Raw genomic sequence first — 13,000 nt, 5'->3', positions numbered from 1 at the left:
CGCATACCACAAAAAAAAAAAAAAAAAAAAAAAAAAGTTTTCTTTCTTTTTCTTAAATCTTTGGGCCTTGTATTGCTTATCTGTATAAATTCTAGGGCTGTAGCTAACAAATCATAAAATAATATATCCAGTTTTATTAAACGGTGGATACTGATTTAATGTTTTTCTTTAAATGAACTTTACATAGTTATTTCACTTATTCTAAAACAGCACATATTCATGAAACCATGGAATTGATAGCTTAGTATGTACATTTATTTCATGTATGGTAAAATAAATATATAATGAATAAAATAAAATGTATGTACCAGTTAAAATCATCTCTTGTACAACCAATGGTGTTTGTACTGCTACTACTCTGGAAAATGCTGTTTGAGAATGTTCCGTGTGATGGGCACACAGTCTTTACTTCAGCTCAGTGTAAGTGAATTTCACTATCTCATGTGATAACTTATTTGACTTTTTGATTGCTCTATTGGTTAGATAATTGCTCTCTTAGGCCTAAATTTACCTTCAGTATCAATGAACTGTTGCTTCAGATTCCTTTCTCTGACATGGTGAGACTAAGTCCAGTCCCTCTTTTCAAGGAGAATCCTTGAAAATAGCTGTCATGCCCCCTGTAAGTCTTCCCTCTTCCAGACTGTACATTTGTAATTCCTTTGACCTGTCCTCAGGTTACACGGTCTCTATATCTTTCACCATCCTGGTAACTCCTTTGGGTAATCTCTTGTTTTACAGTGTTGCTTTTAATGTTGCAAACCTAATTTATTCCAGAAATGTGTTTATTAGTGCTGAGCTTTATATGACTTTGCCACCATGATCTTGAGCCTCTAGTTCTAATAATATTACCTAACATGGCTGTGCATTTTCCTCAGCCACGTTGTAGTGCTGGGTTACTTTCAGTCCACTTGCAAAGATCTTTGTACTATTGTTAAACCAGTGGTTTACATCATTCTATAATTATGTAACTGGTTTTTTTTGAACTGAAGACTTATTTTATTGTTTGTTTTTTCAGACTGTTGTTCTAGGTTGTCCTTCCTCATTTTCTTTTCAAATGCAATTTTTGATAAGCATTTTGTATCAGTTAGATGCTTTGGCTGTTACCATAAGAGAAAACCAAACTAGAAGTGCTTTCAACGATCTGAGTTTTTTATTTCCCGTAACCAAGGATATGGAGCTGGGAATGGGTCCAGGTTTGTTTAATTTAGGCTCGGCAATGTCATCAGATACCCAGGATCTCCTGCCTTTCCGCTCTGCTCTCCTCAGTGGATTTCTTTCTTCTAATGCTCCGTATAGTTGCAGTTACCATCTCATCACATGCCCAGGCGGAACTCTGTCACTTGTGAGGGAAACAAGTCACCACTCGTACTTTCATCTAAGTACGATTCATCCCTGGGATGAGGAAAGGACAGAGCTTTCCCTGAAGGGCACAACTGGGGTTCTGTGAGCAAGGAGAAAGGGAGATTGGTGGCTGGGGAGTCCCATCACTATGTGCCACAATATTACTTCTTGTCTTTCTCACGATTGTTGGTAAAAGTCGAACCACAACAAGCCGGATGATGAGTAGAGAACTGTAGGACCCTCAGAAAGGTTGTCCTCCATGAGATTGTTAAGAGAAGGAATTTCTGGTGATCAATCTGAAGCTCAGTATTATAATACCAAATATTTGGCATTTTTCATTAAAGAGAAATACAGCATTTATTTAAAGTTTGTCTCTTATACCAAATATGCAGAAACACTTAAAAGGATTGATTTAAGGTCAAATAGAGTTTTGAGGAGCTAATAGATATTTGTTGAATATTGTCCAACAGTCAGTTTTCAGATAGTCAGACAAGTAGTTACTGAAGCCAAAGGGAAAATTCCAAGACCTAGATATATTTTAGGCCTTAAGGAATAAAGGTCCTGGTGAAATGAAAGAAAGAAAAACATGGAAAGTTTCCCTTTGCATGGCTTCTAAACTTAGCATCAAAGCAGGAATCGGATTCTTCTCTGTATTATTTAACTGCAGAGGCCATTATGTCTTTTGAGCCCCATAAAATGCCTTCAGCTTAGCCTGCTGCTGAATATATAATAAGAATGGAAGAATAAGAAAATTTTAAAAAGTTCAGCAAGAAGGAGAAAAAAAGAGAGTAATTGAGAATTTTGTTTCTGACTTCATGGCTTATAGCACTGTGCTGTTGAGAGTGAGTTAAAAGTGACTTTAAAGATGACGGATTCGGGCTTCCCTGGTGGCGCAGTGGTTGCGCGTCCGCCTGCCGATGCAGGGGAACCGGGTTCGCGCCCCGGTCTGGGAGGATCCCGCGTGCCGCGGAGCGGCTGGGCCCGTGGGCCATGGCCGCTGAGCCTGCGCGTCCGGAGCCTGTGCTCCGCAACGGGAAAGGCCGCAGCAGAGGGAAGCCCGCATACCACAAAAAAAAAAGATGACAGACTCAGTTTAATATTTATTTCAGCATCTAATCCTCAGTGTTCTTAGTACAGTTTTTAAAAATAGTTAAAATTTGTCTTCATTGTCAAATAGTGAGGCTTATCAGTTTGCTGAAAACTTTTAAAAGATATTTGATCCATTTAAAGTTTTTGATCATGAATTTATAAATAAAGGTAAAGAATCAAGGCATTTATCCTGCTCTTCCTGTATGAATTTCATTGTGGGGTAATCAAATCGTTGGTGCGGAAATTTTCTTGTAATAGAATTCTACCTAGTAAATGTAGAAGGGATAATAGAATTAGAAAATCACCATTTAGTAGCCCCTAATGAAATAATGACCCTAGGCAAGGGTTATCTGTGGATGCTAAAACCATTAATTTAAGAGTGATCCATCTTATGAACAATCTTAGGATCACTAAAAGTGGATCAACCAGAAATTACACACCTCCTAATACAATAGGAAGCTAAAAAAAAGATTGAACTGAATCAAATCAAGCCTCTAGATCTAACTTCCAATTTAAAGAAAATAGGAAGGGTAGAGGAAGAAGTTGAACACCACCATGAGGAAACAATTAGCCAAATCCAGAATGTATTTAGAACATTCCACAGGACCAATAACTTTGTTTCTTCAACAAGTAAATGTCATTGGTGGAGTAGGGGGACCTGAACCAAGGTGGGAAAGGGAACTTTCCTAGATTAGAAATAACTTAAGAGACATAACAGCTAAGTATAAAATATGGATTTTGTTTGGATCCTATTCAGATAAACCAACTATAAAAGGATGTTTCTGAGACAATCAGGGAAATATGAATATGGACTGAGTATTAGATGATGTTAAGGAACTGTTGTTAAGATGATCTAAGATGTGAAAATGGCCTTGTGCTCGTGTAAAAGGTGAAAACATTCTTTCTCTTGAAGTATTTGTGAGTGAAATGGTCTGATGTTAAAATACTCCAGTAAGTAATGGAACAGATGAAACAGGATGGGTAAAATATTGATAATTATGGAAGGTATGTGATGGATACCTGGGGATTTATTATGTTATTCTCTCTACTCTTATGTGCATTTAAAAATATCTATAATGAAAAAAAGTTTAAGTTTCACATTAAAAGAAATATGTAGTCCTTTCTAATCGCTCAGTAATTAAAAGTCAGTGTCCCTTTCCTTTGTATTGATACAGATAAGTATGAACATTCTGGACACAGTTTTTATTTGATGATTTTTAATTAAATAGACCAACTTAAAAAGGGCAACACTGTACAGTAGATTAAAAATGAGCTCTTTGGGAATTGGATTCAGTAATAAAATTTGTCCTCCTCAAACTGTGGTTCTGATGAAGTTCAGATTTCATAAAGCAGCACAAAATATTCTTCAGTGTTTTTCTTTTTTCTTTGTGTAGTTTCCCAATTAATTTTCTTCACCACTACTAAGAGTAATTTCATTAAGATAGGCCTTTAGAGGACCCTGCTTTTAAAGCATAGCTGCATATCTCTCTTCTTTTTATATTTCCCGTGTCCACTATTTGAGTGGGAGTGGAGGGGGGAATTGGGAGAAGGGAAAAGATGTAAGAGTAGGCTAATGTGAGATGTGCTTTCTAGTCTCCCGCCCTTGTTATTATTTTCTAGTCTTCTTACTTTACATTATTTTTCTTAGTAGTTTTTAAAAAATCACAACCTGAAATTGTGTATTTATACTTACAGCCTATCTTCCCTTGCTAAAGTGTAAGACCCATGAAGGCTGGGGCTTTATCTGTCTTGTCTAACACTATACTCTCCCTCCCACATGCCTTGTTCATAGTAAGTGCTTAATAAATATGTATTGAATAGTTATTTGACTCGAGGTTGGGATAATGGAATCTAGTCATCCCTTTTCAGCTGTCTCCCAAACATCTCTCTGGTTGTAAACTTTTTTCAGGGCTTGAGGTTAATGCCCAAACCCTGTTCTTCCTAGACATTTCCACTTGACTGTCAGGCTGTCACCTCAAACTCACTGTGTCTAAAATTACACATTATCTCCCTTCCTCCAGTCTTCCAGTTTTGTTAATGCCACTGTCACTGACAGTTCTGAGGCACAAAACCTTGGTGTTATCTTGCAGTTGTTCACTAGTCCTAATCCCTAGGGTGCTTTATGTCCCCGTTTATGTCTTTGGGGGAGTTTCTGGTCACTATTTTCACCTCTGCTTTCTGCTGTTGACATTGTAGCCAGCCTTCAGGGCCCTGCTAGGGTACCTCTCTTCTGGGCATCAAGCTGAATTTTCCATCCCACCAGCTTCTGTATTTATGGTCTACAGTTTTCGTTTTTTCGTTTTAAACACAATATCCTGGCTTATACTGTTAGTTTCTTTCCCATGTCCTAATATATTAAACACAGTAAAACAAAAAGTATATATTGATTGAGTCACCTTTATTTCCTTCTTTTTTATCCCATTTTTAACCTCACCATGTATGTCCTATGCTTGATTTTGTCCTAGACCCTGATGCTTGCCACTTTGTTATGAGTCACATAGCAGAGCTGGCAGCAGCCCTGGTATCAGCATAGTTTTCTTACGTCGTGTCTTTTGTTCTCATTGGGGCTGGGTTCTCTCTGAGCCCGCGGAGGCTCTTGCAGTTTTAAAAGGTGAGAAGTTGTCAGGTTTCAAGTCCTCTGTCATGTTGGAAATGTGTAGAGGTAGAGGAGTCTGAGCTAATGATGTTATCTTTTAATTGTATTTGTTCAGTTATCCTCGAAAATGAAAACAGTAGCTCTTGATAACTACTTAGCAACAGCGCAGGTTGTGGAGATAAAGTTGGTTGGTTAAATCATTTTAACTCAGTTTCTTGAGTGCCTATTATATTGCAATGAGCATAAACAAGATGGTTTTGTTTATGATGGTTCTTCCAAAATATAGCAGGTATGGCAGTTATTTAACACTAAATTTAGTAAAACATGGTAAATGCTGAACTAGGAGTAGATGTAAGATGCTGTTGGAGTGCACAGAAGGAAGCATCTGACTCCTCGATGCTTGAGGGGTTCAGGGGAGGCTTACTTCACAGAAGATTTTAAGGGGCTGAGTCTTGACAGATGAGCGGGGGTTCACCAAGTGGGTAGATATGGGCTTTAATATGGGTATGGATAATTCATGAAAACAAAATGGAATCAGTCTGGGCCCAATTGGAGCTCCAGTGAAGGGTGATACCAACAAGGGCAGGGTTTTATTTCCTTAATATCACAGGCCAAGGTCACTGAAAAGTTCCATTTTAAAGTGCCTTCATGCAACATATTGTAGAGACAGCCTAGCATCATGATTAAAGGTGGACTCTGCGATTAGGCTGCCCAGGTTCAGACTTCAGCTCTGCAGCTTACTAGCTGTGGGAATTTGGACAAGTTACTTAACCTCTTTGGGCCTTGGCACGGTATCTACTTCACAGAAGTGAAGATGAAATGAGATAAAATATGTAAAGTGCTTATAACAACATCTGGCAAACAGTAGGTGCTCAATAAAGATTTCCTATTGTGGTTATTTTTGACTGTTCACAGCTTGGAGCAGGGGTTGGCCAGTTACTACTCGTGAGCCAGAGCCAAATCCAGCCCACTGTCTGATTTGTAAAGTTTTATTGGAACACAGCCATGCCCATTTATTAAGTATCATCTATGGCTACTTTGTGCTCTACAAGGCTGAGTTTAGTAGTTGTGACAGAGACCAAATGGCCCATAATATATTTATTATGAATATAATAAATATATTAATATATTTATTATGAATATAATAAATATATTAATATATTTATTGTATAAATATTTAAGGTCTAAAATATTTATATGGCCCTATACAGAAGAAACTTGCTGAGCCCTGGCCTAGAGGGTAAAATCAACATCTTTAGGTCTCAAGCTCTTCCCTGATTGCTTCCAAGTCTATCTTTTTCCATCCATAACTGACAGATGGCTGCAGCAGCACTTTGGATTTTGCTGACGCTTCTGTATACTTTATGAGCTACTCTCTGTTGCTGGATCATGATTTCTTTAGTGTTCCAACTGCTTTTCTCTCTTGTGCAAGAATATGGGCTGCAGCAGGGCCAGAACTGGGTGGTGAAACACTCACCTTAGTACATAATTTAAGTACATAATTTAAGGGGGCCCCAAAAGCTCAGTAGTCAAGAAAAATAATCTCTTAATGCAGTATTTAAAAAATCAAAATTAATGTAAGAAAAATCTACGATGAACAAAAAATATCAAAGTTTTAAGTAAGGACATAATCGGTATTACTAATTATTTTTTGTTTTAAACTCAGGTTCCAACATGGCTAGGCATAGCACTAGGCAGCAGAGAACAGGGAATCCATACTTAAGGCACAACAAACCCCAGAGAGTCATGCTTCCTGCGTAAATATGGTAGAGTTTTTAGATTCAAAATAACCTGCTGGCTGATCACATTTAATGGCATACTCAGGTCCATGGCAGGACTACTTTTGTAGAGTTTAATTATACACATATTTGGTTGAACTTAGCTTCCAGTAGTGATCTGTATATAATCCGTTGTATCAAATAACAGAATTAAAAGTATTTCCATAAGTTTTCGTATAATTCATTTGAAGTGGTTTACTGAGAGCAGCATTGGATAACTAAAGCTGTTTACCAAGAGATCTGAAAGTATCACATCATTCCGATAAGCTTTTTCAAAGAAAGGCCAGAAAGGGATATTAATTGAATTTTAATGCCTTCTGATAAACATTGACCTGGCAAGCTTTTTTAGATGACTAACTTTCTAATCTGCTCTGACATTTCTTCAGGGTGCTGCAAACAGTGATTTGTTGGTAGGTTTAAAAATATGTATAATTTGTTTTAGTGAAGAATGTTTTGGAAATATTCTGTAGGATCCTGCTAAAGTAGAATGGAGTCTTATCTGTTAAGGGTAAGGCTGGAGGAACGGACAAGATGACCTTTCCCTTTCTCAGACACCATATTGAGATTTGTAGGACTTTATTTGATGTTTCAACGAAGTGAATTAGTTGTTCTAACTGGCTGTCACTGTTACAAACAGATAAATGTAATATTGAACTTGATGCTCTTTTGCATTCTAAATGACACTTTAAAATGTTTTTAGGTGTACAGTGTTGATTGGAGTCAAACCAGATGTGAACAGCTTGTGGTGTCTGGCTCATGGGATCAAACTATCAAACTGGTATGTCGGCATTACTGTTTTTAAAACCAAATATTCCCTTCCTCAAAGCTTCCACTGAAGTTTTTTCTTTTCTGGAAGGAACATACTTCTGTTGCTTTTCAGTTAGGCAGTTAATTTTCTTTTCAAAAAATATACTAAAGCATCTATTAGAATTTAAAATTTTCTAATCTTCTAGCTATAAACTAATAACTAGCTCAGTATTGATTATTTTGGCCCCTTAAATACCATCTTGCTTTACATAAAAATAGACTTTAAAGAAATCCTTGAGATATATATGTATATTGTGTGTGTATGTAAATACATATATATGGTATATCATATATATTGTATATATAAAGCATAATGAATTTGCCTCTGTTAAGTAATTGATCTATTCATTTATTTGTAGTGGGATCCAACTGTTGGAAAGTCTCTGTGCACCTTTAGAGGCCATGAAAGTGTCATTTATAGCACGATCTGGTCGCCCCACATCCCTGGTTGCTTTGCTTCAGCCTCAGGTAAAGAATTCATTTACCAAAAGTGTTATTTGTAGGGAATGGTGGCCTCACTTTCCCCAGTAGGTGGCACTGTGTACCTTAGATTTGGAGAAGAAAAGGGACTACATTCCTATTTGAACTCTTGAGACTATTTCATTCTTTCTCAGTCTCTAGGTAAGAATTAGCCCGGCCTGCTTCTAAACCTTTGACTTAACATGTGCCTTTTTGGTGAGGTGAGAGGTAAGGGACAAAGTGAGGGCTTTGGCATCAGACTTGATTGAATTTGGAAACTCTCTTCAGTGGCGGATTGTGGGGCGTCAGGGTGATGCGATGGGTTTTCACATCAGCAATATGGGGCTAAGAATGTCTAACTTACGGGGTTGTTGTCAGCATGAAATAAGGAAACATGTAAAATGTCTAGCACACAGTCAACCTCCTTTGCTTGATATTTACCATCTTTTTAGGGATAGTCTCTTTAATTCATTGCCACTAAGCCATAGCAAGAGTATGTTTGGTATGATCTTTTTTCCTAACCGTTTACTTTTGATTCATGTCAGCAATTCTAAGATAAAGCAGATACTTACATTTATATGTCTCTGTTTTTTGTAGAGAAAAGTCATTTTATAGAAATTTAAAATTACACTTTGTACTGTTTGCATAAGGATTTACAAATTTGGTTTGTTGGCCGATTCCTAAATCATGTATAATCTGAACAATCTATTTTATGTATAATTTGGAGAGAAACATTGCACACTTTCTCTGCAGTGCCATTTAAAACAGCTTGGTCCACCTGCCAAATGGTCATTTAAATAGCTGTCCTCATCTTCACTCGCCCCTGGCTGCTCTGGAGTTGGTCTCCCCTGGCCATTTACCTTCTTCTCACACCCTGTAACCCTGCCCTCACAGCTCTTGTACTTTCCTCCTCTTACCTTTTCTTTCTGCCTGTCTATCCTGTCACCCTTCTGTTGTTCTGACTTTACATGAACAAGTTCGGTGGAAGGGTCCTTGCATAAGGTGATGGGGAGAAGAAGCTGAGATAACAAGAATAACACTCCCTTCTTCCCATGTTAGAAGGTAGAATCATTCCCAGTGGGGAAACAGTATGTTGGAAGGCATTTAGAGGTTATATTCATGTGGTTAAGGATATGGAATATTAACTCTCAGTGATATTATAATATCTGCCACAGTATGACTTTTCATACTGTGAATTGTATAAGCACAACTATTAATGAATAAATATGGTTAATTAATTATTAATTAATGATTAATGGTCTGTCTTAGGCAGATCATAACCAGTTATAAATCTTTCAAAGTTGGGAACCAGTCTAGCTCCTTTTATTAGCTACTGAGCTGCTTTGCTTAGATGGCTTTATTTTTGGTTTGTTTATCAGAACAAAGGTTGAGTAACAGTTATAAGAATGTGTTAATTAATCATAAATATTTGTGGTGATTGACAAGATAATATCAGCACTCTTTATTTCTTGCTTCTTTTATAACTTTCAAAAAATAAATTTATGAAGAGAAAACAGAAATGGTATCCCGATCATTCCTGTCTGAGCATATACGTAGTAAAGAAATTCAAACAAAACAGAAACATGCCAAGTAAAAAGAAAGTGCTAATTCCCCTCCTCCTATAGAACCACTGTTAACATTTGCTTGTATTCCTCCATAAAAATTCTTATGCTCATTCCAGAATATATGTTCAAAAAATTAAAAATATTAATGGGGAATATTCTTCAGGAAAAAGTCAGATATCTTTAAAGGCTGAATTTGCTTAGTGATGTTAGGTTTTACATGCTTATAGGTATAAAACTTTTGTTGTTGTTGAAATTGTACAGGAAAATAATTTTGTAATTTTGAATCAGAAAATCTCCTGTCCCAAATTCATTTTCCCCACTGAAAACATTGTTATTATAAAACAATTTTTGATTGTGGAGATTTCTTAGTAGCTGTAGTCCAGTATTACAGCCGAATGGAGTGAATCATACCACCATTCAGAAAGAGTTCTTAGATTAGGTTTAAATACACTTGATGGAAGAGAACATCTCCCAATTATACATTATGAATTATACATATGCATTTATATTATATATTTAAGTTTATAAAATTAAAACAAATCTAAAGTAGAAAAAGAGGTACAACAGGTTTCTTTTATTCGATATACCACCAATAAACATTTGGCTAAAGAAAGATTTCTGATACTATTTCCTTCCTAAAAGCTCTGATACCTTAATATATATTGCTTCACTTTTCTTTTAGATAATTTGTATAATGTATTGAGTGCCATTAAAGCTGTAAAAAGCGTAGAAATAAAACAAAGGTGAGCACTTTAATTGGTGTAAGCAAGGGCAGAGTTGCTTTTCTAAGGCTGCCTTCTTGAGTCACTTTCATCTGCCTCAGGAGACACATACTGGGAAGGAGAAACTGGTGTCTGCTCAGGGTATTCCAATGTGAGGAATGATTCAATTAGACCATTTGGGACAATGTATACATAAATATAATCTATATGACACTTGTTATTTTCCAATGTGTTTATTTCAGGGCAGCAACACCATATAGATTAGACAAAGCAATAACAACTTTCCCGGTCTAGATGATGTCAGTTTATTCTGATAATGAGAATGCTGATAGTGTCAAGGCAACAGTTATTTTAAGGTTTGGACCTTGAAATGATGAATGGATGTGTCTCCTCCATCTGTTAGAGGTTTGCCAATTCGATGAATGAAAAATTACAACTAATTGTTGTTTTGATTTGTGTATTTGATTACTAGGACTAGTGAACACATTCAGTATGTCAGCTGGGTGCCGTAGTTGTTCTTTTGTGAGTCACCTGTTCATGTCTTTGGCCTCTTTTTCTACTGAGAGCTGTTTGTTGTTGTTTTTCTGTATTGATGTATGAGCTCTTTTTATATTTAGGAATTAATTCTCTGTATCTTACGTCTGTTACAAATATTTTCCCAATTTTTTTCTGTCCTTTAACCTATTTATTTTAATATTTACTGTATAAGCATTGAAACTTTTTGGTAGTCAAAACTATCAATTTTTTGCTTGATAGGTTTCTGACTTTCATTTAGGATGAATAAGGAGTTGGCTCAGTGAAAAGTGGGAGGCCTTAGATGGTATAGCAAGAGACAACATTCCAAGCAGAGTAGTTTATTCAAAATTAAGAACTTGATGCGCTTGAGAAACTGAAAGAGGGCCAGAGGGACTGTTGCCTAAGAGGAAAAGGGTAGTAAAAATGAGGTCAGGATCACAGGCAGGGGCCCAGATCATGCCTTGTGGGCTGGATTCAAGACTCTGGATTTTATCCTATGGACAGTGGGAAGACATTGAAGAGGTTTAAGCCTGGGAGTGATATGATTAGGCTTACATTTTTAAAAACTCATTTTGGCTGTCATTGTAGAGAATAGTTTGGAGGTGAGCAAGAGTGGATGCAGAGAAACAATTAAGAGAGAGATGAAGGCATGGATAAGGATAGTGACAGAAGGGATGGAATAAAGGAGGCTGATTTGAGTGGTATTTCGAGATGATTTTATAAGATGTGGAAGAGGTGGGAGAGGGATGAATAAAGAATAAGTCCTAGATTCTTTGCACGGACAAATTCATGGATGGTAGTGTCATAACTGAGATAAGAAATACATTTGAAAACGAAGATCTTGAGTTAGTTTTAGAGCACGTTGAGCCTGTGGGACACACGTGTGGGTTTGTCATGAGTAGGTGGAGTTTGAAGCTGAGAAATCAGGCCTTATGAATAAAAATTGTGTCGTTGGCTCATAATGGGATCTAAAGCCATTGCAGTAAATCAGAGCACCCAGGAAAGACTAAATAGAAGAAAGCTTAGAATAGAGCACAAGTTGGCAGACTATTGCCCTCAAATCAAATGACCCACTGACAGTTTATGTAAATAAAGTTTTATTGGAAAACAGTCATGCCCATTCATTTATATATTGCCTGTCTATGTCTGTTTTCATGCTATAGTGGCAGAGTTGAGTAGTTATGACAGAGACTGAATGACCCTCAAAGCCAAAAATACTTACAGTTGGGGGCTTCCCTGGCGGCGCAGTGGTTGAGAGTCCGCCTGCCGATGCAGGGGACGTGGGTTTGTGCCCCAGTTCGGGAGGATCCCATGTGCCGCGGAGCGGCTGGGCCCGTGAGCCATGGCCACTGAGCCTGCGCATCCGGAGCCTGTGCTCTGCAACGGGAGAGGCCACAGCAGTAGAGGCCCGCGTACCTTAAAAAAACAAACAAACAAAAAAAACTTACAGTTGGGCTCGTTACAGAAAGTGTTTGCTGACCCCAGGTATAAGTCTTGAGGGGAGATAAAGGGATGGAAGGTCTTTTGCACAGTGTGGTTATTTAGGGGAGGAGAGAAGGCACAATAGCAGGGGAGGGAAAGAGTGCTTCCTGTATTGTCTCCTCGTTTCATTATCTAGCATCTGAAGATAGGCAATCAGTAGGATAATTGCTCCTTTCTTGCTAATAAGCTAAATCAGTACCCTGAGATGTTGAATTATGTTGAGTGGGTTCCACAGGAAATATAATATCACAGAAGTCCTTTCTATTTGTTTATTATGTTTTTTAATTCTAAAACTTAAAAATGACCAAATGTCCCTGAATTCTGAAGTATGACTAGGTTGGAGAACCTCAGAAGTGGAAACCTCCAGGTAAATTGTGAACAGACAAATACGTCCCATTTAGATTAAGCAGTTTTTTTAGATCCTAAGATAATAGTGAATTATAATAACTTCTGTGTGTAGAGGTTCAGTTAACTCAGAAAATGTTTTCTTTGCTGATTAAAATTAATAGTATTTTCTAGAATGAAGAAAGGTACACTGATAAAATTATTACTACTATTTTTTTTTTTTTTTTTTTGTGGTACGTGGGCCTCTCACTGTTGTGGCCTCTCCCGTTGCGGGGCACAGGCTCCGGACGCGCAGGCTCA

General features: G+C 37.3%; 1 protein-coding gene across 2 annotated transcripts in view; it reads left to right on the top strand.

The window, feature by feature from the left end:
- PEX7 (peroxisomal biogenesis factor 7) overlaps positions 1-13,000 on the top strand; it is a 103,669-nt gene that overhangs the window by 5,271 nt on the left and 85,398 nt on the right. For both annotated transcript variants that reach the window (XM_055087486.1, XM_007130580.4), the window contains exons 4-5: positions 7,505-7,582; positions 7,971-8,079. In XM_055087486.1, the coding sequence (XP_054943461.1) occupies positions 7,505-7,582; positions 7,971-8,079 (187 nt within the window). The remainder of the gene's footprint in view (positions 1-7,504; positions 7,583-7,970; positions 8,080-13,000) is intronic.

Source organism: Physeter macrocephalus, chromosome 10 (assembly GCF_002837175.3).
Source record: "Physeter macrocephalus isolate SW-GA chromosome 10, ASM283717v5, whole genome shotgun sequence".
Taxonomy (NCBI): Eukaryota; Metazoa; Chordata; class Mammalia; order Artiodactyla; family Physeteridae; genus Physeter; species Physeter macrocephalus.
The sequence above is the reverse complement of the archived record's forward strand: the minus strand, read 5'-3'. Positions and strand labels throughout refer to the sequence as shown.